The following is a 21,358-nucleotide window of genomic DNA, read 5'->3' on the forward strand; positions in this document are numbered from 1 at the left end:
ACACCTGCCTGCCTGTCAGCAGTAGGAAGAGAATAACAAGAACAGATCCAGCTAAACTGAATACAGTGTGTGTGTATATATATATATATATATATATATATATATATACACACACACACAACACCTGGGATGCATATATATACACAATACACTGTAAGTGCAGCTAACTGACTGACTGTCCTGCCTAATCTATCTAACTTAAATCAAATGACGCTGTCTCTCTGTCTCTCAACGCCGGAACACACTACACAGGGCTGCCGTGTGGGCGTCCTTATATAGTGTGGGGCGTGTACTAAACCCCCTGAGCCATAATTGGCCAAAGCCACCCTGGCTTTGGTCAATTACAGCTCTCTGTACAGACGGCGCTGTGATTGGCCAAGAATGCGGGTCAGTGCATGCTTGGCCAATCATCAGCCAGCAATGCACTGTGATGCCTCAGTGAATTATGGGCCGTGACGCGCCTCGAATTTGGCGCGAACGGCCCATATCGTTCGCAATTCGGCAAACGACCGAACAGACGATGTTCGAGTCGAACATGGGTTCGACTCGAACACGAAGCTCATCCCTATTACATAGTAGGTGAGCTTGAAAAAAGACACAAGTCCATCAAGTCCAACCTATGTGTGTGATTATATGTCAGTATTACATTGTATATCCCTGTATGTTGTGGTCATCCAGGTGCTTATCTAATAGTTTCTTGAAACTATCGATGTCCCCCGCTGAGACCACTGCCTGTGGAAGGGAATTGCCACTCTTACAGTAAAAAAACCCTCTACGTAGTTTAAGGTTAAACCTCTTTTCTTCTAATTTTAATGAGTGGCCACGAGTCTTGTTAAACTCCCTTCCGCAAAAAAGTTTAATCCCTATTGTGAGGTTACCAGTACGGTATTTCTATATTTAAATCATATCCCCTCTCAAGCATCTCTTCTCCAGAGAGAATAAGTTCAGTGCTTGCAACCTTTCCTCATAACTAATATCCTCTAGAGCTGCACGATTCTGGCTAAAATGAGAATCACAATTTTTTTTGCTTAGAAGATAGATCACGATTCTCTCACGATTCTCGCGGCGTAACATCATCTTTGGGGGTTCCAAATAATTTTCTAGCAAAAAAATATTGATTTTAACTTAAGAAACAAGTGTCAGAAAAAGATTTAGACTTTAAGTGGTTAAACTTCCTGCATTTACACAATGTGAAAAACTTGGCAGACTGCCTGGATGTATTTTTCACACAGAAGTTTACATCCCTTTGATCTAAGAAGGAAGAGTTAGTTACAATGTTTCAAGTTAAAACTTGGCAGACTGCCCGGATGTTTTCTTTTGACAGCTGAGTGAGCAGATAAGTCTCTCCACTTGTTATATGAAAGAATCTGCAATAGAGATCGTCAGGGGTGTTGAATCGAGATCACAATTTTTTAACGATTAATTGTGCAGCTCTAATATCCTCCAGACCCTTTATTAGCTTTGTTGCCCTTCTTTGTACTCGCTCCATTTCCAGTACATCCTTCCTGAGGACTGGTGCCCAGAACTGAACACGAAGCTCATCCCTATTACATAGTAGGTGAGCTTGAAAAAAGACACAAGTCCATCAAGTCCAACCTATGTGTGTGATTAGGTGTCAGTATTACATTGTATATCCCTGTATGTTGTGGTCATCCAGGTGCTTATCTAATAGTTTCTTGAAACTATCGATGTCCCCCGCTGAGACCACTGCCTGTGGAAGGGAATTGCCACTCTTACAGTAAAAAAACCCTCTACGTAGTTTAAGTAGACTGCCTGGATGTATTTTTCACACAGAAGTTTACATCCCTTTGATCTAAGAAGGAAGAGTTAGTTACAATGTTTCAAGTTAAAACTTGGCAGACTGCCCGGATGTTTTCTTTTGACAGCTGAGTGAGCAGATAAGTCTCTCCACTTGTTATATGAAAGAATCTGCAATAGAGATCGTCAGGGGTGTTGAATCGAGATCACAATTTTTTAACGATTAATTGTGCAGCTCTAATATCCTCCAGACCCTTTATTAGCTTTGTTGCCCTTCTTTGTACTCGCTCCATTTCCAGTACATCCTTCCTGAGGACTGGTACCCAGAACTGAACAGCATACTCTAGGTGCGGCCGGACCAGAGTCTTGTAGAGCAGGAGAATTATCGCTTTATCTCTGGAGTTGATCCCCTTTTTAATGCATGCCAATATTCTGTTTGCTTTGTTAGCAGCAGCTTGGCATTGCATGCCATTGCTGAGCCCATCATCTACTAGGACCCCAGGTCCTTTTCCATCCTAGATTCCCCCAGAGGTTCTCCCCCTGTATATAGATTGCATTCATATTTTTGCAACCCAAATGCATTATTTTACATTTTTCTACATTAAACCTCATTTGCCATGTAGTTGCCCACCCCATTCATTTGTTCAGATCTTTTTGCAAGGTTTCCACATCCTGCGAGGAAGTTATAGCTCTGCTTAGCTTAGTATCGTCTGCAAATACAGAGATTGAACCCCATCATCCAGGTCATTTATGAACAAATTAAACACGATTGGTCCCAGCACAGAACCCTGGGGGACCCCACTACCCACCCCTGACCATTCAAAGTACTCCCCATTTATCACCACCCCCTGAACTCACCCTTGTAGGCAGTTTTCAATCCATGTACTCACCCTATGGTCCATGCCAACGGACCTTATTTTGTACAGTAAACCTTTATGGGGAACTATGTCAAATGCTTTTTCAAAATCCAGATACACCACGTCTACGGGCCTTCCTTTATCTAGATGGCAACTCACCTCCTCATAGAAGGTTAATAGATTGGTTTGGCAAGAACGATTCTTCATGAATCCATGCTGATTACTGCTAATGATACCGTTCTCATTACTAAAATCTTGTATATAGTCCCTTATAATCCCCTCCAAGAGTTTGCATACTATTGATGTTAGGCTAACTGGTCTGTAATTTCCAGGGATGTATTTTGGGCCTTTTTTAAATATTAATGCTACATTGGCTTTTCTCCAATCAGCTGGTACCATTCCAGTCCGTAGACTGTCGGTAAAAAATAGGAACAATGGTCTGGCAATTACTTGACTGAGTTCCCTAAGTACTCTCGGGTGCAAGCCATCTGGTCCCGGTGATTTATTAATGTTAAGTTTCCCAAGTCTAATTTTAATTCTGTCCTCTGTTAACCATGGAGGTGCTTACTGTGATGTGTCATGAGGATAAACACTGCAATTTTGGTTACTGAAGCTCCCCGATTCCCTCATGAAGACTGAGGAGGAGAAGAATAAATTCAATACCTTCTCCATCTCCCCATCCTTTGCAACCAGATGTCCTTCCTCATTCTTTATGGGGCCAATATGGTCTGTCCTCCATTTTATACTGTTTACATACTTAAAGAATTTCTTGGGATTCTTTTTGCTCTCCTCCGCTATGTGTCTTTCATGTTCTATCTTAGCCGTCCTTATTGCACCCTTACATATCTTGTTGCATTCTTTATAAAGTCTGAATGCTGATGATGATCCCTCAACCTTGTATTTTTTGAAGGCCTTCTCCTTTGCTTTTATATGCATTTTACATTGGAGTTAAGCCGTCTAGGACTTTTGTTCGCTCTTTTAAATTTATTACCCAATGGGATGCATTGGCGAATGCCCTTATTTAATATGCTCTTAAGGCAAACCCATCTCTCCTCGGTGTTCTTTGTTCCTAAGATTTTATCCCAATTAATGCCTTCTAGCAAGGTTCGTAGTTTAGGGAAGTTGGCTCTTTTGAAATTCACTGTTTTTGTATTCCCCCGTTTCCTATTTGTGTGATTTATACTGAAGCCAATTGACCCGCTGTTACCTAATTTGCCCCGTATTTCCACATCCGTGATCAGGTCTGTATTGTTGGTAATCAGTAGATCCAGTAACGCTTTATTTCTAGTAGGTGTGTCTACCATCTGACCCATAATATTGTCCTGCAAGACATTTAGGAACTGGCGAGCCTTAGATGAATGCGTGGTTCCCTCCACCCAGTCTATGTCTGGATAATTAAAATCCCCCATTATGATAACACTTCCCATCCTTGCTGCTAATCCAAATTGTGATAGGAGATCCGTCTCCCCTTCTCCCTCAGGTTAGGGGGCCTATAGCATACTCCCAGTATTATTTTTCCCTTAGCTTCATCCCTTTGGAGCTCTACCCATAGGGATTCCACCTCCTCCCTAGCTCCCTTAGTGATGTCATCTCTCACATTCACATTTACATTATTCCTGATATATAGGCATATCCCTCCCCCTTTTTTACCCTCTCTATCCCTGCGATAAAGGGTATACCCTTGAATGTTTGCCAGCCAATCATGAGAGCTGTTGAACCAGGTCTCTGAAATTCCCATAAAATCCAAATCCTCCTCGTACAACAGTATCTCTAGTTCACCCATCTTGGCCGCTAGGCTCCTGGCATTGGTTAACATGCCACGTAGTTTAGATTGGTCGCATATTATCCTCTTATTGGGTGTTCTAAGATTGCAACTAGGACTTGTTACTATACTTACCATGGGTTTATGTGCTTTGGTCAACCTATCACTAATGCCCTCAATACTACCCTCTGGAATATGTTCCATGCTGACTATCTCTACCTCTGGACCCCCCCCCGTCGCCTACTTTAAAAACCCCTCTAACTTTTTGTCCATCTTCATTCCCAGCTGATCTGCACCCTCCTCATTTAGGTGCAGTCCATCACTTCTATAGTACTGGTTATCGACTGAGAAGGCCCAGTCCTCCAGGAACCCAAATCCCTCCTTACTACACCAGCTCCTCAGCCACTTGTTTACTTCCCTAATCTCCCTCTGCCTAGAGACTGCAGACATGATACAGGAGATGGTTAAGCCTCGTACACACGATTGGATTTTCAGCAGGGAATTGTGTGATGGCAGACTGTTTGCCTACAATCAGACCGTTAGTACGCTCCTTCAAACAATTGTTGTCCAACTTTCAGCCAACAAATGTTGGATGACAGGCTAGTAAATTTTCAGCGGACAGCGGTCTGTTGTCAGATTTTCGTATTGTATGTACACAAGTCCGTCACACAAAAGTCCAAAGTACAAACACGCATGCTCGAAATCAATGCTCACGAAACATGATATTAGCAGAAGGTGCCCAAAGGGTGGTGCTCAAGAGCTGAAATTCCACATAGTATGTCACTACGTTCGTGTTTGTTGGCCGACAATTGTGTGCGGTTAGTATGCAAGACAAGTTCCTGGCACACGCCCTTCGGATCAAAAGTCTGACGATCTGTTGACCAACAATCTGATCGTGTGTACGAGGCTTTAGATGCTGCAGACATGATACAAGAGATGGGGGGTTATTTAGTCCTAGTGTAGCGCCCGCTAGCGAGAACAGTCCACACAAAATAGTTAAATTTCAGGGCTTGTTGGCCCACTTTTATTAGAGAAAGATCAAAGTTCCAGAAATAAAAACAAAGGGTTTCCCTCTCAGGGGTTTTCACCATCAGCACCAAATAACCCTATATTCAGCCTCCTGGCTTACGAATAAAACACTAAGCCACCTGGCTCTCTTTAGCAGCAGCACCACGGCTCAGGCTTCCACATGGAGCTCTCCTGACTCCCGTCAGCAACCTTAGGCTTAGGTCTCTGGCTTTCACAGTGCAGACCTTCACTCTCTGGCTTCTCCCTTGCAAGCCTGGTCTCCTTGGGAGGGTGGTGCCCAGACCCATGGTCAGGTGTCTATTAATAGCCCAACACACACCTGACCAGTCCGTGAGCTGGTGGATCACAAAATCAGGACCCAGGACTGAGGATTTCATCCCACCCGGATCGCTATGAAATCCCCGGCCTCCAGGTCCCAAAATGGATTTTCCTAAATAATGAGGAAACGGAAAAGCCAGTTTCCTCCCAAAGAAGCAAACCCCCTGGAGCCACTCAACCCGCCTGGTTGAGAATCCTGTGTCCTTCCCCTGGAGGGGTACCACACTATCACAGCATACAGAATTAAAATATAAATAATTCATCTTTATATAACACATCAGAACACATCATATCAAAGTACAATTTAAGGTATCAACGCTTTTAATTAATATTTTACCATTTCTCAAATAATGCATATTTAATCTAACTAATGTAAGCAGGCAGTAGTTCTAAAATGTACAGCAACTCTCCTATTACCCCCCTCACATCCACATCCTATTATTTTGTGACAATACCATCCAAATAATTCTTACTTTAATTTCCCAAAGTTATCTGTCTGCAAGGAGACCTGTATAGATCAAATGATGGCACCAATGAGGATGGAGGAGGACCGGAGTCACATGACTGAGAAGATACTAAACCTCACCCTGGAGATCATCTACCTGCTGACTGGAGAGGTGAGGAGGATTCTGGGAGGTCACATGACATCACTCTTATTTCTATTAATAAAACACAGACCTGACCGGAAAGGTGAGGAGGATTCTGGGATTCTAACATGTAATTCCTATTGGTTTTTCAATACAGAGATTTCCTCTTGTGAAGTCAGGTGATCATATGACCATCACAGTGCCTCCATGTGACTCCCTAAAACCTGAGCGACACAACATGCAGAAGATTCTAGAAGTCACCAAGAAGATGATGGAGCTGCTGACAGGAGAGGTGAGCGGTGCTGGGAATTCTGGGACATTATCCAGTAACAGACAAGGGATGTGTCTGGATGGGGACTGTATCATTGTGTGTGTCAGGTTCCTATAAGGTGTCAGGATGTCACTGTCTATTTCTCCATGGAGGAGTGGGAGTATTTAGAAGGACACAAGGATCTCTACAAGGACGTCATGATGGACAATCAGCCGCCCCTCACATCACCGGGTAAGAGGAGACTTTATTGTAAAGGAGCGAGCAGTACGGAGGCTCCACCTAGATCCCCCATCATCTGATAAACACATAGAAACAATGTATTCAGTCAGTGTGTGTGTTTCCTACAGATGGATCCAGTAATGGGAACCCACCAGAGAGATGTCCCCATCCTCTGTATTCCCGGGATTCCACACAGGAAGATCACACCATCCCTCACCATCATCAGGTAGATGAGGAACAATCACTGATAGTATCATTAGGATCTGTACATTATCTGCATTGTTACCATTGATATCATTTTTTATTATATATTCAGAGTGGAAACCTGAGAGAGTCTAAAGTTGTGGGTAAAGCAGAAGAAGAAGAGACTTATGTTAGAGATGATGAGCAGTCTATGGAGGAGGATGGAATAACGGGGACATTTATAGAGGAGGACACTCCTACAGAGATCAGCACAGGTGGGTCATTAACACTAAATACATTCCTCCACCCATACTGCTCACTGATTGGTCCAGGGTAGGGCAAGGACTGGGTGAAATCAGCCGGTAATACCATTGTCACTTTCCTGAGCTGTGTTCCCCGTCCTGTATTCCTCTCGGGTAATCTTCCTTCTCTGTGCTGCAGACACAATTTATGTATCTAGACTGGATTTATGGAGATTTTGGGGTTCAGCTGGCAGCAAAATGTTGACTTTCACCATAGGCTTTGTAGAACCTAGGCAGTTGGGGTTTTCTGCCCCATCCCCTGGTCTAGACCTCAGACAGAACAATTCTCCCAGGGTTACTTACTCTGTTATCTGCTGTCTGTGCCGGGTGGAGGGATATGTCTGTATAGTCTCAGACCCAAGTCACTGAGTGCAGTCTCAGGAGATGGGAGGCAGCGGCGTGGGACCTCTACAACTTGTGCCAACCAAACATTTAAGCTTCCACTGATTACCAATATTATGAGTCCTGACCCTTACACTATATAATTTATATTGTACATTACATGCTCCTGACTCCTGCACTATATACTCTATGTTGTACATTACATCATTCTTATACTTAATAGTCCTGTTGTATCTTCTACAATACGTTGTACATTACATACTCTTGACTTCTGCTCTCTTCCCTCTACTATATATACACATAATATGTATTCTCTTTTGTTACACCCATTTCCTGCCAGCTGTACATTTTATATCTGATGATTTGATTGGAGCACAGACTTTTACATGTTGATAATAATGTAATAACATCCTCAGACTTTGGAACCTTAAACAGAAAGTGATAATGAGGGAGGAGTCAATAACCCAATGATGGTGGTCTTCAGGATCAGTCCAGTCTTCATCTTGGTTGTTCTCCCCCCATCCTCACTCTCTGACCTCTGGTGGAGCTCAGCCCCACTGTTATTCATGACTAAATCATGGACTAAATAAGGAAGTGCAGGACTTCTTGTGTTGGGAAGATGGCAATGAGAGATAGAGGGGGTGGGGACACTCGTCCTATAATCCCCTCATCACTGTCATTCCTATAAAAGACAGTTCTCGTTGTTTCCTCACTCTCTGACTAAGGTCCATGAATAAAGAAATGATCTGGTAGAAGATTCAGAGGACCTATTTACTAGTTACCGTGAGGCGGGGTTCACATATGTGCGATCGCGGTTTCGTGCCTGGGGTCCGGTGCATTTCTGTTCACCAGTTCAGGTGTGATTCAGGTCCAAATTTTTGCCTGAATTTGCACCTGAACCAGACCCAAAAATGCACAGGACTTTTTTGCAATCTGCACCATGGCTGCCCTGGACCTGTGTGATCATGGGAATTGGATGTGGACATACAGTATGAGAACCCAGCCTGAGGGTGGAATTGTAAGATCCTCAGAGACAAAGCTGCCTGATGTGGGCGGAGTCCTGGTTTAGGGGAACCAATCTGCTCATGTCTAGTAATAATCTTTTTATTTCTATTTTAGTAGATGGACGGGAAATGAGGAAAACCTCAGAAGATTGTCTCACTTTGTCTCCAGACTGTAAAGTAGAAGATGAGGACATCACACAGTATAGTCCAGGAGAAAACCCGGCTACCTCAAATGTCCATCCGGCACCACACAGTGTAGATGGACCATCGTATTCCTCTTATCCTGAGGAACCTCAGACTGTGAGGGACGGTGCCGTCCTTCCAACAGAGAAGAGGTTTTCCTGTACTGAGTGCGGGAAGGGTTTCCAATTGAAATCCATTCTCAATGAGCATATGAGATCTCACACAGGGGAGAAGCCATTTTCCTGTACTGAGTGCAGAAAATGTTTTTCACAAAAGTCCAATCTTAAAATTCATCAAAGACTTCACACATTAAAGAAGCCGTATTCCTGTTCCGAGTGCAGGAAAGGTTTTGCATTAAAATCAGCTCTTGTCACACATCAAAGGCTTCACACAGGAGAAAAACCTTACTCCTGTACTGAGTGCGGGAAATGTTTTTCAAGCAAATCCACTTATCGCAAACATGAGAGATTGCACACAAGTGAGAAGGTGTATTCCTGTCCTGAGTGTGGTAAATTATTTTCACAGAAGTACACTCTTTACAATCATCAGAGATCTCACACAGGGGAAAAGCCATATTGCTGTCCTGAGTGCGGGAAATGTTTTTCACAGAAGTACGCTCTTTACACACATCAGAGATTGCACATGAGGGAAAAGCCGTATGCCTGTGCTAAGTGTGGTAAATGTTTTGCAAACAAGTCACACCTTTACAAACATCATAGAACGCACACGGGAGAGAAGCCATTTTCATGTCCTGTGTGTGGGAAATGTTTTTCAGAGAAGTCCAGTCTTTCCATACATCAGAGATTGCACACGGGTGAAAAGCTATATGCCTGTGCTGAGTGTGGAAAATGTTTTGCAAAGAAGTCACATCTTTTCACTCATCAGAGATCTCATACGGGAGAGAAGCCATTTGTATGTCCTGAGTGCGGGAAATGTTTTTCACAGAAGTCCAGTCTTTACACACATCAGAGATTGCACACGGGGGAGAAGCCATATTCTTGTGCTGAGTGTGGGAAAGGTTTCTCAGTGAAGTGTAATCTGTACAAACATCAGAGAATTCACACGGGAGAGAAGCCATATTCCTGTCCGGAGTGCGGGAAATATTTTTCAGATAAGCCCAGTCTTTCCATGCATCAGAGATCTCACACAGGGGAAAAGCCGCATTCCTGTCCTGAGTGCGGGAAATGTTTTTCAGGGAAGTCCAGTCTTTCCATACATCAGAGATCTCACACGGGGGAGAAGCCACATTCCTGTCCTCAGTGTGGGAAATGTTTTTCACACAAGTCCAGTCTTTACACACATCAGAGATCGCACACAGGAGAAAAGCCATTTTCATGTCCTGAGTGCGAGAAATGTTTTTCACACAAGTCCAATCTTTCCATACATCAGAGATTGCACATGGGGGTAAAGCCATTTTCATGTCCTGAGTGCGGGAAATGTTTTTCACAGAAGAGAAATCTTTCCAGGCATCAGAGATCTCACACAGGTGAGAAGCCATATTCCTGTCCTGAGTGCAGGAAATGTTTTTCAGATAAGTACCGTCTTTCCAGACATCAGAGATCTCACACGGGGAGAAGCCATCCGGGGGAAAAACCATATTCCTGTTCTGAGTGCGGGAAATGTTTTTCAAATAAGTACCATCTTTCCAGGCATCAGAGATCTCACATGGGGGAGAAGCCGTATTCCTGTCCTGAGTGAGGGAATTGTTACTCACTGAAGTCCTGTTTTCCTGTACATCAGCACAAAGTGGGTCCAGCAGCGATCACTGCAGGTAATCACTGGATCTGTGGAGAGCCAAGAATAGGTGTGGCTGCCAGTGAACTGTCATTATAGTGATCATGGCCGGCAGGCACACCTACCCACTGATAGCTGCAGGAGGAGATTCAGCTACAATTCACACAGGCCATAATCAGCTATCTGAATGTAGTCTATGTATGTGGTGGGGGTTGGGGGTCAAAATTGAAATCTGGGGGGGTGCAGCCCACTCCAGCACCCCCCTAGATCTGATCATGTAGCATTTACTTACCTGGCTCCCATGCATTCCCTACTGCCGGTGTCATTGCAAACATGGCAGCCCCGGAATCCCTCCAGCATTTGCATTTGCCTGACTTGTCAATGTAGGCTGCTATGTTTGCATGGCATCCCTGATGTCCCTCCAGATGGGCTTGGCTGCTGAGTGTGACCAGGGGAGAGTGATACCAGTTGGCTGACATTAACCCTTTCAGAGCCAGTGGTTTTTTTTGTTTTTATTTTGCACACACTTTAAAATGCACGGTTAGTTAAAAGCCCCGACAATTATATTTTGAAAGCAGAGGCCATGGAGAAAAAAACGGTGGTAATTGTTAAGGTTTTCCTCTTTCAAAAATCTGGCCTTAGTATCCGAGTTTATTTTCTTCTTTTCCCCATTTTCTATGGTGTGATCTTTTATACAATACTTTGTTATAATAATGTAACACTTTGTGTATTGTATTGTACACAAATTAATAATGACTCCGCCTCCACATTCCAGACAAGTCATTTTCCTGATCAATTGGATTTCTTCCTTTTACTATTTCCTGATTTTATGACTGCAATCTTGTTATAAGTAAAATTATAATAAAAATGTATTGAATAAAGAAAAAAAAAAAAAGTGTGTGTCGGTGCAATAACAAAAATCTGCGATATTCAAACATTGCTCATAGGTGACGCTTTAAAAGCCTTTACAGGGCAGCAGTTTAGCCCTAATCATCAATAATGATCCAGAGTGCAGTGGTCAGGAGTATATCATATACAGCCCAGGGTACGGAGTGCAGTGGTCAGGAGAATATTATATACAGCCCAGGGTACACAGTGCAGTGGTCAGGAGTATATTATATACAGCCCAGGGTACGGAGTGCAGTGGTCAGGAAAATATCATATACAGCCCAGGGTACGGAGTGCAGTGGTCAAGAAAATATCATATACAGCCCAGGGTACGGAGTGCAGTGGTCAGAAAAATAAATACAGCCCAGGGTACAGAGTGAAGTGGTCAGGAGTATAATATATACAGTCCAGAGTGCAGTATGAGAGCTGTCATTCGAAACACAGGACAAGCAATTATATAGGAAGTAAAGCTGGCCCAGTCTGGGCGTATTGCTTTGTACCTCAGCGACCTTAGGGGCAGCCAATTAGCCAAATGGTGGTCATCAAAATGGATTACCCGTTAGTGTTGATTCCCAGTAAATGGAGGTAAGGGTGGTCAGCTATGGTCCAAAGCAATGAAGGGGTGGAGAGAGTAGAAGCGCGTGTGCTAGTAGAAAAGCAGGGTATCATTGGATAAATTAGCTGCTTGGGTGGTAATACAATATGACCAGGACCTAATAATAGGGATGGGTCTGAATGGCGATGCTACGTAGCAGGGAAAGGATATGCAGTCCAGTGGATCACTCCGTATAAATAGTGTGGGAATTCCCAGTTCAATCATCAATTGAATATTCAAATAAAGGGGATCATAAGTGGTCAGTCGTTATGGTCATCAGCTTCCCCTAAGGTATCCTGGTATGTATTTAGTAGCTTGGTACTTGATAACGGTAACACCGCTGCATTAGCTTAATAGTGAAGAGTTACTGACAGGCTTCAAGCATGTGGGCTAGTATATACACGTGTATCAATAAGTTACCGCATCAGCCAAGAGCTGCATCATGTAATCCACTGGACCTGTGAGGCGATGGGTCCCTTATCGTTCCAATGGTATGCTGCGGTGAACCTTGGAAGAGGACGGCCCATGCAAAGTAGCTTGGTTGCAGCAGTAGGTAGAAGCTGGAGTCCTGGTGCTGTTAGTGGTGTTAGGTACCCTAGTTGCACGTGCTAATCATCGGCTAATCGTCGGCTCCCGGCATCTGCTTCAGCGCCTAGCACTCTCCACCGTGCCCGTGACGTCCGCGGACTGAGCAGCGTTGTGACGTCAACGTGTTTCGCCATGGCTAGTGGCATAGCTTCATCTCGGACGTTTACTTCCTATATAATTGTTTGTCCTGTATGTCAAGTCTCTGTCCGCTGTATTATTGTTACATTGTTGTCGTAATGATCATGGTCAGGAGAATATCATATATAGCCCAGGGTACTGAGTGCAGTGGTCAGGAGAATATCATTTACAGTCCAGGGTACAGAGTGCAGTGGTCAGGAGAATATCATATACAGCCCAGGGTACAGAGTGCAGTGGTCAGGAGCATGTCATATACATTGTATCCCAGCATACAGAGTGCAGTAGTCAGGAGTATGTTGTATTCATCCAATGGTACAGAGTGTAATGGTCAGGAGTATATCATATACAGCCCAAGAACATTTGTGCAGTGGTCAGGAGTATACCATAATACATCCAAGCATACAGAGTGCAGTGGTCAGGAGTATATGGTATACAGTGCATCCCAGCATACAGAGTACAGACTAGTATAGAGTGCAGTGGTCAGGAGTACGTGATATACAGCCAAGGGTACAGAGTGCAATGGTCAGGCGTATGTCATATACAGCCCCGGATAAGGAGTGCAGTGGTCATAAATATATTTATCATATACAATCTAGGGTGTAGAGTGCAGTGGTCAGGAGCCTAGCGCAAAAAGTACATTGGTGAAGAACATATCATATACAGCTCTATGTATAGAGTAGAGTTTTAGAGCCATGTTAGTCATGCAGTCACTAGTAGGGATGAAGGTTTAAGGCGTTAGGTGTGGATGAAGATGACAGCTCCCAACTGCCAATGTTTGCTAAGGAAGCAGAAGCTGTCCTTATCAACCACTGACATCACCCAGCCCATTCACTTAAATGGCTGGGAATCCCCGGCCACATAAGCAAAAGGGTGGTGAATAGAATGTTACATCATCAGGCCTGAATATGGGAGCTGTCATTCGTCTTTGTGTAGAATGGGCATCAGTCCTGTGCGTTGGGTCATCAAGTTTTTTTCTTTGAGTGCGGCAGCAGGCATCGTAACTGAGAATGGTTTTACAGCAAGGGACTTTTTTGGGGGGATTTGTATTTTGTTTAAAAGGACTTGACAAACGTTTGGGTTTCCTTTTTTTTTTTTTTTTTTTTTGAGTAGAGGTATTATGTACCCCACACTCATTAGTGTAGAAAGGAGGCATATCTGGGGGCTTCCTTATTATTAAGCCCTCCACCCACAGATCCCCAAAAACACAAGGCAAGGGTTGAGGGGATGTGGCCTTGAATAGTTCAGGATGGGGGGGGGGGCACACACTAGTCTCTCTCTTTCCTGGTCAGCCAGGCTGCATACTAGGATTAAGGGTCTGGTATGGATTTCCTTAACTAACTTTTTTTTTTTTTTTTAAATATATATGCAAGGTACCACCTTAACCACTTCCATACAGGTAACAAAAAATGGTGGGGGGGGGGGGTTGGGGGAAGGGGGAGTAGGAGGCACGAGTAACCACCTGTACTAGGTCAAAGAAATGCTATGACCCGTACTAGATCCTTAACCCGTTAGGGTGCAGTTGCTGTAACCATAAACAGATGTACACTATAAGGAGAAGGGGAATAAGCCCAATAGAGGTGAGCTTATGAAAGAGGTTACTATTAGCAACAGAGTAGTCTAAGGATTTAAAGCTCGATAAAAACAACTTTATTTTCGACAATATTAAACAGCAAAAATCACATGATATTGTAAAGTGCAATGATCATTACGGCAACAATGTAACAATAATATCGCGGACAGAGACTTGACACACAGGACAAGCAATTATATAGGAAGTAAAGCTGGCCCAGTCCGGTCGTATTGCTTTGTACCTCAGCGACCTTAGGGGCAGCCAATTAGCCAAATGGTGGTAATCAAAATGGATTACCCGTTAGTGTTGATTCCCAGTTAATGGAGGTAAGGGAGGTCAGCTATGGTCCAAAGCAATGAAGGGGTGGAGAGAGTAGAAGCGCGTGTGCTAGTAGAAAAGCAGGGTATCATTGGATAAATGATCTGCTTGGGTGGTAATACAATATGACCAGGACCTAATAATAGGGATGGGTCTGAATGGCGATGCTACGTAGCAGGGAAAGGATATGAAGTCCAGTGGATCACTCCGTATAAATAGTGTGGGAATTCCCAGTTCAATCATCAATTGAATATTCAAATAAAGAGGATCATAAGTGGTCAGTCGTTATGGTCATCAGCTTCTCCTAAGGTATCCTGGTATGTATTTAGTAGCTTGGTACTTGATAACGGTAACACCGCTGCATTAGCTTAATAGTGAAGAGTTACTGACAGGCTTCAAGCATGTGGGCTAGTATATACACGTGTATCAATAAGTTACCGCATCAGCCAAGAGCTGCATCATGTAATCCACTGGACCTGTGAGGCGATGGGTCCCTTATCGTTCCAATGGTATGCTGCGGTGAACCTTGGAAGAGGACGGCCCGTGCAAAGTAGCTTGGTTGCAGCAGTAGGTAGAAGCTGGAGTCCTGGTGCTGTTAGCGGTGTTAGGTACCCTAGTTGCACGCGCTAATCATCAGCTAATCGTCGGCTCCCGGCGCCTGCTTCAGCGCCTAGCACTCTTCACCGTGCCCGTGACGTCCGCGGACTGAGCAGCGTTGTGACGTCAACGCGTTTCGCTGTGGCTAGTGGCATAGCTTCATCTCGGACGTTTACTTCCTATATAATTGTTTGTCCTGTATGTCAAGTCTCTGTCCGCTGTATTATTGTTACATTGTTGCCGTAATGATCATTGCACTTTACAATATCATGTGATTTTTACTGTTTAATATTGTCGAATATAAAGTTGTTTTTATTAAGCTTTAAATCCTTAGACTACTCTGTTGCTAATAGTAACCTCTTACATAAGCTCACCTCTATTGGGCTTATTCCCCTTCCCCTTATAGTGTACACTTCCATACAGGGCCAATTCTGGCATTCCTCTCCTCCATGTAAAAATCATAATTTCTTTGCCAGAAAATTACTCTGAACCCCCGAACATTATATATATATATATATATATATATATATATATTTAGCAGAGACCTTGCCGGTCATTGCAATTTTCTACGTTACACAGTATTTGTGCAGGAATTTTTCATTCTAAAAACCCAAAAAACTTAAGTTAGAGCAAGTTTTTGGTTATTGTGAAAGTTGATGTTGCGCTGAGTAAATTGATACCTAACGTCACGCTTTAAAATTGCGCACACTTCTCTTACTTGGACTTCGTGGTCCATGTTTCGCTACTCATCGGACTTCATCTCCTGGGCAGAGGGCAACCTAGACAGTACCACCCCATGTCCATGCTGGAGCGACTCCTGTTCCTAACCTTTCTGCTTCCCTACTTTCCCCCTAATCCTTCTCCTCTTCGCATAAATGTACTCCTCAGAATCCAGATGCAAAATACGACCCTCACAAGCAAATCCTCTACAACATAACAGGTTTCTGGAATAAGTTTGATTGTAGTAACTCATGAAGTTTACATGTAATCCTCTCCCATATGTGGTGAGGGCTCTTTAGTTATCCTTGTTATGTCGCAACATGTTGTTTAAAATAATGTTTTTTCCTTGTTATCTGCACACATAACGAACTTGGTACGATACTACATTATGTATCCTTCGAATACACTGGATTTATTGTCATCACCTACTATTATTATTAATGATGTTTATGTGGAATACATTTCCTTGTATGTTTCATTCAATAAAATAAGATTGAACTTAAATTGCGCACACTCGTGTAATGGCGCCAAACTTCAGTACTTAGAAATCTCCATAGGCAACGCTTTAAAAACTTTTATAGGTTACCAGTTTGGAGCTACAGAGCAGGTCTTGGGCTAGAATTATTCTACTCTAACATTTGCGGTAATACCACACGTGTGTGGTTTGAACGCCATTTACATATGCGTGTGCGACCTACGTATGCCTTCGCTCCTGCATGCGGGGGGCAGGGGGGCGATTTGAAATTTTTTTTGTTTATTTTTTGTTTTTCTACACTTTCTCTTAAAATTCTATTTTTTATCCCTTTTATCCCTATAACAAAGAATGTAAACATCCCTTGTGATAGGAATAGGGCATGACAGGTTCTCTTTATGGAGAGATCTGGGGTATGTAAGACCCCACATATCTCCTCTAGGTTGGAAAGCACAAGATTTTTTAAAAAAAAAATGATCTCTGGCTTTCCAGCAAAAAAATGGTAATGTTCACATGTGCTGGCGCCAGAAGTGATGTCATGACGTCACTTCTGGCCTCCAAGGGTCATAGAGTTGGCCGGGAACCATCTGGTCTGCGGTCAGCTTTATGGTGAACTTCCACCACCAGCAGTTTCATTCTCCAGCTCGACGATCGCACGGGTGAGCTGTGAGAAGTCCGGAGGGCGGCAGGAGGGGGGACGTCCCCTCCGGCCACCTGTAAAAACAATCAAGTGAAACAGCTGCTATGATGGCTTTTACTTTGCAGGGAATTGTCTGCTGAAAAAAACTATATCTGAATGATGCCTGTAGATGCACCCATCATTCAGATATCTCCACTCAAAGTCCAGGACGTCATATGACGGCCTACGGGCTGGAAGTGGTTAAAATTAATTTCAGTTTAAAAGATTCTAGTGTGCATTTTGGGTGTCTCTACTCAGTTTGACACCATTTAAAATTGCCGGTTCCGGTCCGCCAGACCAAGTCTGCCGGAAAGTCCGCTCGTGTGTACGCGGCATTACTGTGAGGAGTGCGGGGTGTAGCAAGATGGCGGCAGCGGAATGTCACTTCCATTACCAATTCTGACGGGTCGCCATATCTGACGGAACACCAGCAAATAAATGATTGCTGCTTCATTAAAAAAAAAAACACACACACAGCTTCCTCCAGTTTCCCTACAATGCATAACATACTATTAGGAGTCTGATATGTATTTAAAAGATCTTTGGAGTCTGAACAAATGACAGAATGGGTCTGCTTGGACCTCTTGCATGCTCTCACATAACTCCTTTACTCTCCTGTACCATGTGGCTAGGTACTGTATATGGGGTCTCCATACCACAGGTTCGGTCCCGCGTGTGTTTGTAAATGTGCTATAACATTCACTGCTCCTGGGTACATTGAATTCCCCAAGGAACTGCCAACTTCCCCCCTCCCCCCCATTCTATTTTTTTGACACCCCCTTGCCTATTAGCCTGTAGTCAGGTTGAAACTGTGTTTAGTGTAGTAAGTCAGCGGCCGGCCTAGGCTGTGGAAAGGGTCAATTGTTTTAGCTCAGTTCCCAAGCTTTTGGTCCTAGCTGGCCCATCTATGCTATAAAAAGGAGGACAGCTAAGGTCCAAGATCCGAAGTGGGAGTAGGAATGTGGGTACCGTTGGGTTTGAGTGTTGCAGTCTGCTGAAGGAACTGTGGAGGAGGAACCAAGCCATGGACAATGCCATTATGGACTCTCAACTTTTGGAGGCATTCCTGGGCTACTACATTATTCTAGTCCGGATTAGGGAAAGCACGTTGTTCATATTGAACTGTATGCCGCATCATGTTCAGAAAAGTTATGTTAAACTTTATGAGCCTGCTCTGAAAGTAATTCAAAGGGGTCCATGCTGGTTCTGGTGTATTCCAAAGAACCTGGGTCTGTAAAGCACTAGAGGGGTATGAAGTAACACTACTGCAGAAGGTTAACTTGGCAAGACAAGAAGAGGAATGTAGTTGGGTAACCAAGTGAAGGAACAAGCTACAAGCAACCAGTCATTAAGCGTGGTACCTGATAAGGTGACAGGTCCTCCGGTAATGAGGGGGTAGGTGTTTTGGTTCCCTTACTAGCGGTTGGTATCCAACAGCAACCAGATCTGAACCCGCGTTATGGAGATTTATGGCCTGGTCATGCAAGGAGGGAAGTGTTAAGTGAGAGTATGAATGAGGTCTGTGCTATGTGCTCGGTGGGACTGGTGGAGTGGGCGCAGGCACTGTACGTCCCTCCTAATGCAAACATGCATGTTGCAGTGTGTAGTGACATTGGACAAGTCATTTTTCAAAGAAACTCTGCACTTTAATTGCTGCACGCAGGGAAAATCTCCAAGTCAGGGAACTGCCTTAATGTTTGATTCTTCACATAACCACAGTCTCTGCCTGGTCATGGGCATTGATGAGCACGCTCTGCAGAAAAGGTACCCCCACGCACAAGGGTGCATACGACCCCACCCATTAGAGTTGCCACCTCATCCCTTTAAACCCGAACACAAATGAATTACACAGGTTCTGAGGCTAATTTAATGCAGATAAGGCACCAAGTGAGTTTAATTACCACCTTAATCAGCCACAGAACCTGTGTAATTAATATGTGTTCGGGTTTAAAGGGATGAGGTGGCAACTCTACCACCCATACACTTGGCGTAGTCGTATAGAATTATCAAAAAGCCCATAAAATGAGCATTTGTAACCTGACAGATTCAGTTACCATTGATTTCAAAGGGGTTCATCATCAAACCAAACCCAGGACAGTTTGGCTCATCACTAGTTACCATGAATTAGAGTTCCAATATCTCCCCTGTTTTCTGCAGACAGATATACATTTCCTGACAAAAACTGAGAAATAATCAAACAACTATAGATTTCTCTCCCTCAGCGCTCACGGTGAAGATACAATATCATCCAAGCTGCTACTATAATAAAAAAAAAAAACAATGTAACAAAATTGTGTCCAAAATAAATATTTAAACACTAATAGCGCTTATATATTCTAAAAGTCTTTCAAACTTGATACACAGTCCACTTTTGACAAAATAGGCAGCCAAAATGTGAAAAAGATTAAGGAAAATCCGCTCCAAAAGAGAAATGTTCAGGGTAAATCATAATTATAATTAATTACTCCAGACGATTAACCATCACTACGTTGCTTGAATGACAATCCCCCAAAAGAAATTTACTTACCAGATATTACTGGATTTATTGCATATCTCTAGATATGTTGTTTTCAGCAAGCCTCTGTGAATCTTCATCCATTATTAGTGGGAAAGTGTGTGGATGTCAGGTGGCTACAATCAGCAATCACTGCATCTTTCCATCTGTATATTGTTCGTGACAAGCAAGAAAATAAGGGTGCACATAGCGTAATCCAATTTTCCAAAAGGTATGTTTATTTAATAAACCCTCATAGATGTACACTTACAATAAAAACATAAGTAAAATTATACTTGAGTCGCTCTCTCCTGATGTACCTCTTCAGCGGAGATCCCGGGTAAGGTAAACTGGAGAGCCGACAGCTTGATTCAATGGCATGGGTTGCTGCGTGATCAGGCCCTGACTAATTTCCTCATTGCTTTCGTCAGAGGGCATACATTTCCTGATGCCTTATATTGTACAGATTACTCCAGTGGCGGCTGGTGCTCAAAATTTTTTTTGGGGGAGGCGCAAACAAACTGAAGAAATAAACAGTTAGTAATGCAGGGCTGTAAATAGCCATTTATCAGGTGATTATGTATCATTACTGCTAGATAAAACTGTGCCCATCATATGCAGCCTCACTGTGCCCGTCAATTGCAGCCTCACTGTGCCCGTCAATTGCAGCCTCACTGTGCCCGTCAATTGCAGCCTCACTGTGCCCATTATAAGGGGTTCCCACCAACCCTGTGCTGAGTTCCCGGGTCTATACGCCTGCTGTGCCCAATATGAGGGATTCCCACCATCCCTGTGCTGAGTTCCTGGGTCTGTACACCTGCTGTGCCCATTATGAGAGGTTCATTTTGTTTATTGAAAAATCTTACAAAACAACTTATATACAATAAAACCATAATAAATAAATACAACATATTTACAAAATAATTGAATAAGACTATACAAAACAAAAAAAAACAAGAACATAATAAATGCTGCAAACCAAATTGCGCACAACACAATCCCTACGGGAGAGCCAGACTAAGGAACATCACCATCACCATGCATGTAGCCTTTTATCAAAAATATATTTGATCTGAAAATCTAGGGGAGTGAAACAAGAATACAAAGAAAAGCCCCACACCCCGAGATCAACAGGCAGCAGCTGCAGAGTCCTGTCTTTCTCAAGACCCTGAATCTTCCCAACCTCACCCAGAATGTCCTGCATCACCACTTTGACAGGGAGGATTTTACTCCGTAAGGATACCTGACACCATGCACTCCATGTGAAATAACAGACTACTCGACTAACTAAAAAACGTGTTTCCAAATCATAATCCCGACGAGTCTGGAATGCCCTATACACCCACTCTGCATAACTCATGTGGGGGAGGAAGGGTATACTCAGAGCCCTCTCCACCCTCTTGTACACCTCTATATTAAAAGGGCACTGAAGTAGAAAGTGATCCATGGACTCTACCACACTTCACTCTCAGGCAGCCCCGATCACTCATGGAAAGAAACTTCAAGTTGCTCTTCACATATAGTTTTCCATTAAAGGCAAGCCTAGCCTGATCCCTAAACCTCACTGGGATTCTCTCCAAATTAATAAATCGTGAACCCACCCCCAAAACCAGGCTTGGGCAATCCCTTAAGGCCAGTAGCTCGCAAAAAGCAGAGCTCATGATCCGCTTCTCAATAAGTTGCCTTGGAAGAGATCTGACTTCTCCAGCTGTTACTTGCCACTGACGAAGCATTTTCAAACATGGAGCAA

At 43.5% G+C, this 21,358-nt stretch overlaps 1 protein-coding gene across 1 annotated transcript in view; it reads left to right on the forward strand.

Moving 5' to 3' along the window:
- Nucleotides 1–21,358, forward strand: part of LOC141121612 (uncharacterized) — a 95,718-nt gene that overhangs the window by 37,178 nt on the left and 37,182 nt on the right. Inside the window, exon 8 of the mRNA XM_073611264.1 lies at nucleotides 9,180–10,494. Coding sequence (XP_073467365.1) covers nucleotides 9,180–10,494 — 1,315 coding nt within the window. The remainder of the gene's footprint in view (nucleotides 1–9,179; nucleotides 10,495–21,358) is intronic.

This window comes from Aquarana catesbeiana, unplaced genomic scaffold (genome assembly GCF_042186555.1).
Source record: "Aquarana catesbeiana isolate 2022-GZ unplaced genomic scaffold, ASM4218655v1 unanchor226, whole genome shotgun sequence".
Lineage (NCBI taxonomy): Eukaryota > Metazoa > Chordata > Amphibia > Anura > Ranidae > Aquarana > Aquarana catesbeiana.